Raw genomic sequence first — 13,162 nt, forward strand, 5'->3', positions numbered from 1 at the left:
CAAGACCCCATGTGCTGTCTGTCTGAAGCTTCCTGGTTAGCTCAGAAGCTGGACAGAATTCAGACTATGGGACTCTGTAAGTCAGCTAATGTTTATACATTGATTACACTACTGGGAAGTATTTAATTCCACTTAATGTCCAGAAAAAATTATCTGAACTCTAACCTGAGAATACAATTAGCTTAGTAAAGCCATATTATGTACTGGTTGTTTGTTTGTTTGTTTGTTTGTTTGTTTGTTTGTTTGTTTGTTTGTTGGACTACAAATTATTTGGGGGGTAATCTTGAGGTTTCACCATAGATTCCTGATTTTAGGTCCAATGACTGGGCTGAGCTGATGCTAAATGTGTGTCAATACTCCATCGCCTTGAAACAATGAAGCAACTGGTGTCATCATCACAGGGAACATTTCACTGGCTGGTCAAAGGTCAATTGAGCATATAATAGAATGGTAAGATGAAACAAACACAGTTCCTTCTGACCTTTAACACCAATAAGATGTAGTTAGAATCCATGATGGCTCCATCGATGGCTATTTATGACACAGTATTGTTGGAGTACTTCTCTGGTGAACAACCAAAGCAGGCAAAATAAGAAATAAAACGCTACACTCTTACAGTAAGAGAGATGTTGAAAACCAAACATCAACATTATGTCACGGTTCCTACCTGGCTTCTCTCTCTCTCCCTCTCTCTCTCTCTCTTCCTATCTCTCTCTCTCTCTCTCTCTATCTCTCTCTCTCTCTCTCAGGTGCAGAATGCAGGTGTGATGCTGTCAGCGGAGCAGCTGATTGACGTCTATGGGCCAATTACTTCAGTAATATAACCTCGCCCCAGATGTCATTAGGCTGCCAGATCGTAACTTTGTATTTCCCAGTTAGTCGTGTTATTCTGCTCTCTCTCGTATTGTTCTCTAGTCCATTGTGCTTCGACCGTGTCTAACCCTTGTTCTCATCCTTCCCCACAGTCCTACCTGGCTCTTCACCCTGTTCTCTGGCTCCCGACAAAGACCCCTGCCTGCCTGACTAACTCTCCTTGCCTTTCCCGAAACGTATGAGGACCTGCACCTGTTTTGATCCCTGCCTGGCTAACTACCCTGTACCCGCTTCGACCCCTGCTGACTACTCTGTTCCTGTGTATTGACCCCTGCCTATATGACTCTCCTGTCCCGCGCACGCCCCTGGACTGTACGAGTGCTTCCCCCGTGTATCGACCCCTGCCTGAATACCTGACCATTCTACATTTATTAAATATACCCAAACTGGGTTTGAACAAGACCTGTCTCTCTATCTGCATATTGGGTTCAATATGTCAAACCGTGACAATATATCTGTTAACAGTAGAGCTGCCGCGATAACCGCATTACCGCGGTATCGCTGTTGCATCACGCTCACCGCAGAGTTAGGCTGAATACCGCGTCACAGCTGTTTTTTATCATAATAATAAAGTTGGCTTGCGGCTTGCGGCTCTGCAGATATACCCTACTCTGTTCCAAGCGACCCTATTGGTCCAGCCTGGCTCTGCGGCTCTGCAGATACCCCCTACTCGACGCGTCACACTTTGTAGCCTCTGAACGAAAACAGAACGCCGCGCCGCCATCTTTACTGCCTCGCTAAGGATGTATTTCATTCAGGATTTGTTTGCGACAGAACCAAGTGCAATAAACAAAAAAGAATGGATTCACTGTGTATTCTGCCTTATTTATTGATGAAACAAAACCGACATCAACCCAATTTACCACCGAGCGGAGAGTTTAGTGTCACAACAAGATCGCTGATGTGTTAAGTTTGTTGTTGTTATTAGCCTAATACTACAGTCAGCCGATATACACGAGAGGTAACAACGTTAAACCCGGGTTTGCTTGGTAGAATACACAATGAGAGGTAACGTTAGCTTTGGCAGAATAGACGCAACGAGAGTCTGGTTAATGTTGTTATTGATTGATTGATTGAAACTGTGTTAAACTCTGGCTTGCTGCAAGCCCTCGGACATCTATGCCCACGGAGCTTTCAGTGTACACAAGCGAGCGGCGGCGGCCCCGCCTGCATCCCCATTCCCCAAACGGAGTAGTACCTGGCTGCAGTGGAAAAGGAACGAAGTACCAGGTGCCTAAAGCGGGTCGAGTCGAGTAGGTAATATGCAGTGGAAAAGCGCCATTAGACTAGAGGCAGGCTATAAGAGTAGACTACAAAAAAAAAAAAAAAAATGCATTCAAATTTTTTTTTTTGCGCACTGTGCGGTAATTACCGCGGCGGTAGGAAATATTTCGCAAATTCGTGCGGTAAGGAAAATATCAATACCGCGGCAGCTCTAGTTAATAGGGTAATAAGAAGGTTTTCTGGCTTGTTTTCATCAGCTGCCTGACAGTATGCACCACACCAGCGTAAACAGACTTCTGTATTCAGAGAGAGAGAGAGAGAGAGAGAAATAGAGAAAGAGAAAGAGAAGGAGAGAAAGAGAGAGAGATTCTGTTTCTCTTTCACATGTACAGTCTCTGCTTGTCTTCATCACTACTTCTTCAGAGCTTTGTCTCCCCCCTCTCTCTCCTCATCATTCCCCCTCTCCTTCTCTCTCTCCCCCCCACCCCTCCCTCAGTGACTGCATTGCAGCGTTGGCTCACCTCATGGTGTGAATGCACTCTGGCTCCTTAGTGAAGGCGTAAGCATAGCCACTGGACGTGGTTCCAAAGTCGATGGCCACCACCACCACGAAGGAAGGTCCTGATGGGACTTGGTCTGTGTCGCTTTGCTAGGGAGAAAATAGTACGAGACAACATAATTTAAACATTCTACATGGACCCAAGCTCATTTCACGTTGCAGTGTTTGCTGATATCACAGCGAACAGGAAATAAATGACGGTTCAATCTGTTCCCTTAGCAACACAATTCCGCTGCAACCGTCTGTATCATAATGCTGGTAATCTCCACGTCATCCAGCATGACAAATATTACAATTACTGTATCTGTACACCAGAACACTAATATAATTCAGATCAAAGTGTAGACACGTGAATATGTCCAACCGTAATTCAATGTGTCTAACTGTATTCATTGTGCTCTAACTGTTTTATGATAACGCTGTGTAACTTGATGACCCGTTTTGATTCTTCATACTCTAATATGGACATTCAGTAGTGGGAAATGCCGCTGGACTGCCGCCGGGGGGAGCTGGTGCGACGTTGGGCTGGCAAAGACAGGTGAAGAAGAGGCTGGTATGAAGGAGGAGTCTGACCAGGAGACTTTCTCTTTCGTCGAATTCCACAGAAGCAAGCAGGTGTATCGGCGACGAGCTTACCATACAAAAGACACGCTGGATACGGCTCCCGCATCCAGTCCGAACAAGTAACGTCGCTGGCCCATAGTTTATCATCCCAGTATAGTGATTAGGGCACGTTGATCTAGGGCTGGGCGATAAAACGATAACGATAACTATCGCGATAAATTATTTCCTCGAAATAAACATGAAACGTGGTCGCAAAGTTTCGATATATCGATTTTCCAAGCTTGGATATGAGCACACGCACTAACAACCAATCAGTGAAGGAGATGGCCGAGAGCGAAGTAGACCCGGAAGGAGACCCAGAGGTAGGACTCACTCAACAACAAGGCTTGCTAGGCTAATTAGCTTGCACGGCGCTGTTTTATATATTTACGTGCCGAGTATGTGTGTGGCGTGAATTCTGAGGCCACGTTTATAGTAGTGTGGGGTATACAGTGGACATCGTTTCAATATATTGTGGCGGAAGAGAGTATTTTAGTGTCATATTTATTACATTGTCATGAGATACTCCGCTTATCGGCTAACTGCTAACGTGCACGGACTGATGACGACATCAACTTGACTCGAGACATTCGCTTAGAAACAACAGGCTGGCTAGGATAACTAGCTTGCACGGCGCTGTTTTATATATTTACGTGCCGAGTATGTGTGTGGCGTGAATTCTGAGGCCACGTTTATAGTAGTGTGGGGTATACAGTGGACGTCGTTTCAATGTATTGTGGCGGAAGAGAGTATTTTAGTGTCATATTTATTACATTGTCATGAGATACTCCGCTTGTCGGCTAACTGCTAACGTGCGCGGACTGATGACGACATCAACTCGACTCGAGACATTCGCTTAGAAACAACAGGCTGGCTAGGATAACTAGCTTGCACGGCGCTGTTTTATATATTTACGTGCCGAGTATGTGTGTGGCGTGAATTCTGAGGCCACGTTTATAGTAGTGTGGGGTATACAGTGGACGTTGTTTCAATATATTGTGGCGGAAGAGAATATTTTAGTGTCATATTTATTACATTGTCATGAGATACTCCGCTTGTCGGCTAACTGCTAACGTGCGCGGACTGATGACGACATCAACTCGACTCGAGACATTCGCAGCAGCATAAGAAGTTAATTAAACTTGACAGACATTATATCGACGATAATTATCGATATCGAATTATATGAAAATAATTTTATAATTTTATCGCGATAACGTTTTTGGTCATATCGCCCAGCCCTACGTTGATCCCAGAAAAAGACGTTCGACAGCCGGACTGCACCGTTGACCCGCCGCGAGCAGCATTTAGAACGTATAGTCGGAAGAATAGTTTGGTCACACTGACCAGAGCTTAGCTTCAAGTATAGGCCTGCTAGCCCAGTTAGCTCACGCGTCGCTCCACCGTCTTCCAGCCCTCGGAGCAGACACCGCAGCAGACGTCTCCGGACTGCACCCACATCCAGCATTCTCCTAGCCGACCGCCAGTCCAGCGATTCGCCTGCCTAACGTCAGCCCAGCCAGCCCCCTTGCTATCACAGGTGACAACCACGGGACCGTTCGGCGGCCAACTCGCGTCACAGACATTCGTTGCGGGAGCAGGCCAGCACTCGGTTGGTACACTCACAACAGGTACTGTTAGCGCTCCAAGCGCCCTGGAACATTATCGGCAAACATTCTCTTTTTCGATAGCATGCCCTCTAAGGGCGAAGAGGATGTGACTAAGGGCGCCCCAACTTTATTATTTTGGTAATGCCGGCACTTATAAGGTATTTTGTTTCAGTGTGGGCCCACTCTATTGCATTTGTTGTGTTGTATTATCGTGCATATGGCACCATTGTAGAAATAAGTTGTTTCCCACTGTGTGGCTCCCGGAGCGTCCTGCCAACCTCCTCGTTATTTGTACATGAAAAGCCTATTAACCCTTACGGGGACTTGTTCATGCAGATACATGTAACCTTCAGTAAAAGGAGAGGCGTATAAATGGGACCACTGTGTGCGTGTGAATTAATGTGCATTATTGCTTAACCCTTTTATTTTGATTAATGTGCATTATTGTTTAACCCCTTCTTATCCACGGCCTATGTGTAATTGGGGCAGGTGCTCTGTACAGGTCTCCACCAGTCAACAAGGAAAGGTACTGCTTTGGGGAGAAATTATATCATCTACCATTGGCATTACTGCCACCGGGGGTGAGAGGGTGTGGGACGTTTTAGGCAAAGTGTGGGTGTTTGGGGAATTACTACAGTCGCCCTGGAGGGCACGAAGGACCAGCGTAGAACCCCTAGGTTAGTAAATCCTAGGCCCCATCCGCTCCCTCTGCTAAATCCCAATTCTAGTACCCCTACATTACAGTCGGGGACTCAGCCGGACCCAGATCTGCTGTGCTCCCACTACCTGGTGACAGTTCATATCCACTCTCATAAAGTAGGGATAATCCACCCTTCTAGGAAAGCTATAATAAAACAAGCCACCAAGAATGCTAATAACTGTATCAATCTTTATATATAAATACAGTATGTATAATTTATCACACATTTTAAAGAAAACAATTCTATGCCACTTAATAAAAGATCATTTTCTAAATATTCTGAGCACAAAGTAAAGGCCATTACTTAGTTAGTTTGTTGTTTTTCCAGCCTCTTTGCCTCATCTTTTCCGCAGGTACCAATACATGGCAGCTTAGAAGAAGAGAATATAAGGTGCTGTATAAGTGTTCTCTCATGCAGGGTGTTCCTTACTTGGATGTGAGTGGGGGACAGAGGGGTGATTCCAGGATCACCCATGCTCTTGGCTGGAGACGGAGTTGCCATTGCATCTGAAAGACACAAAATAAATGAGAAATTGGTCAAGTTCATGAGGCAATATCTGAAAGCATTCCCATGTCACGGCCATGACTCCCAGCACCTACTCCTGTTCTGCTCTCCCTCCCCCTGGTCTCCCCCTGGATTTACCCTGCAGGCCCAGCAGGTGTCCCCAGTGTGTTCCTCACGTGTCGCCGAATCTCCTGTCCGACCAGCTGTTCCTTGTCTGTGTATTGCATTGCCCCTTGTGTGTTCTACCCAACTGTTTCCCCTTGTGTATTTAAGTACACGTCCCTAGTCAGTCCGGTCGCCTGTTCCCGTTACCCATGTCTCCCCCGTGTTCCTTTCGCTACTAGTAGTTTGTGTCTCCTGTTTGTCTGCCTGCATTCAGCTATTATATTACCCAGTGTTGGGTTTTAGCTCGTCTTCTGCCTCCCGTGTCTCTCCTTTGTCCTGCACTTGGGCCCACCATTACGACAACCATCACATCCCATGTAGACACTGAAAGGAAATCGAATGCAGCCAAGTAACCTCTGATCTCAGAGTTGCATACTGTAAATGTGCTGGAAGACAAAACACGTCTTCCCTCCTGCTACATCTCCCCCGGCTCCCTGGCAACTTCTACAAATGCCTGCCGCAGGTTCCTTTAATAGGAAATGACATTTCAATTGAATTAAAGATTGCGTCTGTCTGTTCTTAACACTTAATAGCGTTGATGGAAAGTGTTTTCTCTTCTCTTCTCTCTTTTATTTTTTTTTACAATATACAATGATAATACTCCCTCGATGTGTTTTAAGTATCTGGGGGAATTGTCTCACAACGGGACGTCACATTATCCGTCCATCTTTCTGCCTCCCTCGTCCTTTTCTCTCTACACACCCCTACGGAGCAGAAGAGTGGTCTGAAGACCCGTAATACACTTTGCCGGGCAATTACGGTGGTGAATTACGGACCACCTGTGGATAGATTCCATCTACCACCCAGCCTGTCCTCAGCGCCCCCCAGCCCCAGCCCCATCAAATCACCCTCACAACCTTCAATTTTGATTTCCAAAGATAACAATACAAAATAAATCAAGGCTAGAGGAGTAAAATGATTGCTCCTGTGGTAAATGTGCTGCAGTGCTGTGTTATTCCAGGGTTGACTCAACCCATTCTTTCCACTTAGTTTACCAACACAGAATGAGACATCTCAAGTACATTGATCTCTATTCAGGCGTTTATCAAGACCATAACTTTTACATTGGTTTATTTTTAAATTCCCTTGTATGTTTTTTCAGAATACAAAAAGGACTTGCAGTGAAAGTCAAACAATCGTTTTTCAAGAAATTACCTACCCTACATAGGCTACAGTTCAGATTACCTACCCTACATAGGCTACAGTTCAGATGACCTGCCCTATAGGCTACAGTTCAGATTACCTGTCCTATAGGCTACAGTTCAGATGACCTGCCCTATACCTCAGGAAGCTCCAGGTGGTCCAGAACAGGGCAGCATGGTTGGTACTGGGCTGGTCACTAAGGTCTAATGTGAGCAGTATGCATGCCCGGCTTTGCCCGCCTCTCTTGGCTTAACGTTGAAAATAGATTGTCTTTTAAATAATATACCTGTGCTGTTCAAGTTGGTCATGAGCAGTAAAACTCCTGTTTTTATACAGGAGTTTGTTTTTAGTAATACTGTGCATGAGCATTACACTAGAGGTTCCAGTAGTGGGCAGCTTGATTTGCCAATTGCCAGGTCCAAAAACCAATGGTTTATGGAGATCTTTTATTTTTAGAGCATTAACTCTTTGGAATAACCTGCCTCAAAACCTCTTCTGCATTTACAGTAGATTCACCTTTTAAAAGAATCTTAAATTGTATTTAACACTGTAAAGTATTTTTTCTTTTCTTTTTTTTCTGTTTCTGTGCTTGCATGTAATTTTAGCCATCTTAATTGTTAGTTTCATTATGCATTGTGTGTTGAGTACTGATTTTTAATAATTTTGTTTTGCAATAATAATTGTTTTTGTATGTTTTTTTTGTGTGGACCCCAGGAAGACTAGCTGGTTGCTATGGCACCAGCTAATGGGGATCCGTAATCAAATCAAATCTATAGGCTACAATTCAGATTACCTACGCTACATAGGCTACAGTTCAGATGACCTGCCCATTCGGTACAGTTCAGATGACCTACCCTATAGGCTACAATTCAGATTACCTACCCTATACGCTACAGTTCATATTAGGCCTACCTACCATAGACTACAGTTCAGATTACCTACTCTATATAGGCTACAATTCAGATTACCTACCATTTTAGGCTACAGTTCAGATACACAAAGAGATGAGCTACCCTACATGGGCTATAGTTCAGATACACAATGAATTTAAGTCATTTCGATGCAAGTAGCCTCGCACATATTCATAATTTCAAGAAAGCAAAGAAAAATCTAGGCTTCCAATTCTTCAATACCTACTGTAGCCTATGTTTATCTATTTCTAACGAGGACCTCCTCAAGTACTCTAATAGTGCTAGTAGTCTACTAGTAGTCTTTTCACTGCAGTCTTCACCACACTGACTGATTCATCTTAAAGTAAAGATTTACCACAGAAATACTGTAGTGCTTCATCATAATATTTCTATAGTGGGAATATTATAGAAATCTAATGTTAATCACTATAATATTCCTATTATAGTGATAATAGGAATATTACAACACAGGTATACTATAGTTTTACCCTATCGTTTTTATTGAAGAGTAGTTAAGGTACAATTCAGAGGCTATGGCCAGTTTGAACCTCTTCAGAGCACAATGAGCATTCAACCAACATAGAAAAAGAACCTGGTGACAGACAGATGGAGTAGTATCCTGTTTCATCGACCACTCCCACAATTCAACCACGACCTCACCATTACCCACGGACATCAAGCAGAGTGGTCCGACCCGAGAATGTTCCGCACATTCTGACAGGAAGCAGGGGTGGTCAAAGGTCACAACTCCTCCACACATTTCTGGCCCAAATAACAAAAAACATGAGCAGGTGGGGCCATCGTTACAGGACCCCACGTTCCACACGATCAAAAACTCCCTAGTTATTCAGTAACATTTGTATTACTTTGAAAACGTTTCCTGAACTAGAAAACGTTGCACACGTTTCATCATCTCTGTAGCCGAAAAGAAGAGGATCCTGGTTTCTAAGCACAGAATTGTCTCTCTCCTCTCTGCAGGAGTGGTGACTTCCTGTTCCCCTACATTCCTGTGTTTTCCCCAGACGACTGAATGGTTCAGTCTGTCAGACAGTGAGCTCATGTCAGACATAGTTTATTATAAGTAGGAGGACCTCTCTCTACCTGTGCTACAGCGTGGTGAAATTGTGAAACGCATCTTATTCTAAGGCTGAGACGATATGCCATTTGGAAGAATCGATAAATCGGGACAAAATTATCGACAAATATTATTATCACACACACAAACTAACGTTAAAATAATTTTTTTCTTTTTTTAAGAAAAACGTATTTTAAACTTTTTTACACATGCAAATCGCCACTTAACGATTTCACGCAGTTATCAATAAGTGGTCTCAGCCTTATCTTATTCATTATCAAATTTAAGCAAAATGCAAACATGAATACATTAGTGGGGTGCTTGGTCATCTACTCTCAACAGGTTCTTATATCCTGAGTTCAGAGACAAAAATATAGGATTGCAATAATCTAAAAGTCCAAAATCTCTCAATAGCCCGGGTTGGCCATAAAATGGTCGGAGTATAACACTATTGTCTGAAAAAAGAAAGGTTGGCTGTGTGTAAATAGTCAGGCAATTCTACTACAAACACAAAAAAACAAGGAATCCAAAACTGCAGCTAAAGACAGACTCCCCACGGGTTTAACACATGGTCTCCAATCTTCTGGGCCCAATAGTTCAAAACTTTTCATCTCAATCAGATCCGATCAGATTTTGAAATCCCATTTTTTGAGATGCAGGATCAGACAACTCGGCCAGATTTTGTCCCGGTATTTCAAATCAATTCAGGATAGGATCACCCTGATCGAGATTCAGACTTTTCAAAATGATTAGATCCTGAATATCAGTGCTTTAATCCTACCAATCTCCATCTAGTGGATATGAAAAAGAATACAAGGAAGACACGAGACCACATTGCAGAGACATCTATAATGTCTAATTATATTTTTAAATACATAAAGGACATACAATCATAATGGAATTGTAATTCAAATTATAAGTGAGGTTTCAGTTTGCTGAAGGTAATGACAGATGATGGACTTTCTTTTTGTTGAAGATTTTTTCTTTAATCTAAATTACATTTGTGATTGACAATCTTTATTGTGATACTTTTATGAGCATAAATATTTATGTCATCAACATTTGGTTGAAAACAAAATAGACCATAACAAATGTGACAAACATTTTTTAACATAAAATGTATTCGCCATGAAGGCTAAAGATTGTGTATTATTTCAGTTAACAAACTTTGCCATCTTATTTATATTGAAACATATTTTAAAATAAATTGTATAGTACATTTTGCTCTGGTAATCCACTGGAAATAAAGCTTGGATTTTATTTCCTGATCTGATCGGATAACAAAGTGATCCTAATCCAGTTTTTTGGTTTTCAACTACCCAAAATTCAAATATGATCCGATCAGATAGGGATTAAAAGTTTTGAACTCCTGGGCCCTGATGACCATATTGCGACTTTTGTACGATCACTAAAACCCACTCTGGCTTGAGTGGCTGGGCTATGAAAAATACACCTAATCCAATCCAAGCTTTTAACCCTTGGCCTGATGGCGCTCCTGGGAGAAATTACATCATCACAGCCTCTTCTAGCCGCCTCGACCCAGACAGCTATGGCTCTCAAAAACCTCAAGAATACAGTCTGGAGTGCAGGTGAAAGAAAAGAAAATGGATTAACGTGGCCTTCACACGGCTTTTCTTTGTATCCTTATTCTGACAATCCCTGAAGAAAACATTCACACAACAATCCAATGCTCTTTGCTAAACCATCATATGAGATCTCTTTCAGCTAAACACACTGTCTACCCCACCCCCTCCAAACACATACACAGAAACAGACAAATGCTTGTGAAAAATTTAAATGTGACCAGGTCCTGATTATAGCAGTTGGCCTCCATGATGACCTAGTGCCATATGGCTATAAAAACATAAAATACACTTCCTCTTAATTGTGTACTGGGTATATTCAGGATATATTCAGGGTATATTCGGGGTACTGGGTATATTCAGGGTATACTGGGTATATTCAGGGTATATTCAGGGTGTACTAGGCATATTCAGGGTATAATGGGTATATTCAGGGTATATTCAAGGTAAACTGGGTATATTCAGGGTGTACTGGGTATATTCAGGGTATACTATGTATATTCAGGGTGTACTGGGTATATTCAGAGTGTACTGGGTATATTCAGGGTATTCAGGGTAGGGCTGGGCGATATAACGATAACGATAATTATCGCGATATTATCGATATCAAAACGTTTTTTTTTTGTGACCTGCAACAGGGCAGTTTTAAAACCAGAGACAGTGGACAGACTTGTCTTTCTTGCCTGCAACTTAAAGTAATGGCTTTGCTTGTCCAAATGACAATACTGACCAAATTGAGATTTATTTTTCTCTTGTCCATTTATTTTGTTTGCTTTCTAATTTAAAATACAGTTTGAAACCGTCTGTACACAGTAAGCTATGTGTGCTAGCAGAGCTAGACTCCAGTCACGAGTCACGGTGCACATGTGCGGTGGTTTGTCCACCAAAAAAGCGCCAAAAGATCGAAAATAAACTAGCAGAGCCAGAACTGTTCAACTCCCCTGGAGCCACAGCCAGCAGAGAAGCTGGTTTACTTTCGCTTTTAAACCAGCTGCAGCCTGAGAACTGGAGTGTGAGGGGATGTAACACTAAAGATGGCGGCAACGACAAAGAATTGCTGCAAAATAAACATACATCTGTTGTTTAAAAAAAAAAAAAAAAAATGTACTTATAACAATTTCGATAATTATCGATATCGAGTGATATGATAACATTATCATATTGTTATCGCGATATAATTTTTTACCATATCGCCCAGCCCTAATTCAGGGTATATTCAGGGTATACTGTGTATATTCAGGGTATACTGTGTACAGGGACCGAAACTAAAGCCCGCCGCCCGCCAGGGGCGGGCTGTTTTTACCTTTGGCGCATGACACTTAGAGGGCTGCCCGCCGTGTGGCGTGTAGACGTGTAGTTCATAACTTCATAACGATACTCTTGTGCGAGTACAGATTATAGCCGCTCGTCTTTTTTTTCTCCGCCGCGAGATCGTTAAATAACTACAAGTCCCACATCGCACTAGGTCCAATCACAGTAGAGTGACGTGACTGGTTTCATGAGAAAAAAAGCAAATGACCAATCGGAAGCTATCATTCATTTGGCTTGTTTACTTCCATCTGCTCTAGTCTATATCGGACCTCCAAGAGCTAACGTTACTGTTTAAACAATGACCCAGTCAACTATTCACTTTTAGTTTAATACATGACGAGGCATTGTCTAACGGTATCTAGCTGGCTAGCTACTGATAGCTGCTGATATCAACAAATGCTCCAGCAATAGTCTACTCGAGTGCATAATACCTCCGGTCCCTCGTTAGCTAGCTTAGCTAGCTCACGTTGATCCATCTGGCCCAGTAAACTAAATTGTCTTAACGTTATCTACCGGGCTAGCAGTAGCTACAGATAGCTCCTGATATCAATGTCTTATAACATTGATTGAATGCGTATTCTAGCTGAGGGCATGTTGAATGTGATTTGACAAAAGAACGGTAACGTTATAAATAGGTCCAGCTGCATCGCCGGAGAATCCTTGCATGCTGAATGTAGGGTCTAGCTGAATATAGGGTCTAGCTGCAGGGCCGGAGAATCCTTGCTGGAGCTGGAGGCTACTCAAGTATACACACAGACAGTGGCGCTGTTTGCAGATAGCAAGCATTTTGACTTATTGCGTGGTGGCGATGTCTCGCAGATAATACAACTACAAGTATGATTATATAATATATATTTTATTTTAAAAAAAATTTTATATAAAATATATATAATTTTTTTT

The 13,162-nt window shown here is 42.6% G+C and overlaps 1 protein-coding gene across 2 annotated transcripts in view; it reads right to left on the reverse strand.

Moving 5' to 3' along the window:
* hspa12a (heat shock protein 12A) overlaps positions 1–13,162 on the reverse strand; it is a 99,847-nt gene that overhangs the window by 50,078 nt on the left and 36,607 nt on the right. For both annotated transcript variants that reach the window (XM_084322106.1, XM_084322105.1), the window contains exons 2-3: positions 6,000–6,076; positions 2,619–2,746 (exon numbers count right to left, since the gene is read on the reverse strand). In XM_084322106.1, coding sequence (XP_084178232.1) covers positions 2,619–2,746; positions 6,000–6,076 — 205 coding nt within the window. The remainder of the gene's footprint in view (positions 1–2,618; positions 2,747–5,999; positions 6,077–13,162) is intronic.

Source organism: Notolepis coatsorum (assembly GCF_963971535.1).
Source record: "Notolepis coatsorum genome assembly, chromosome: 9".
Lineage (NCBI taxonomy): Eukaryota > Metazoa > Chordata > Actinopteri > Aulopiformes > Paralepididae > Notolepis > Notolepis coatsorum.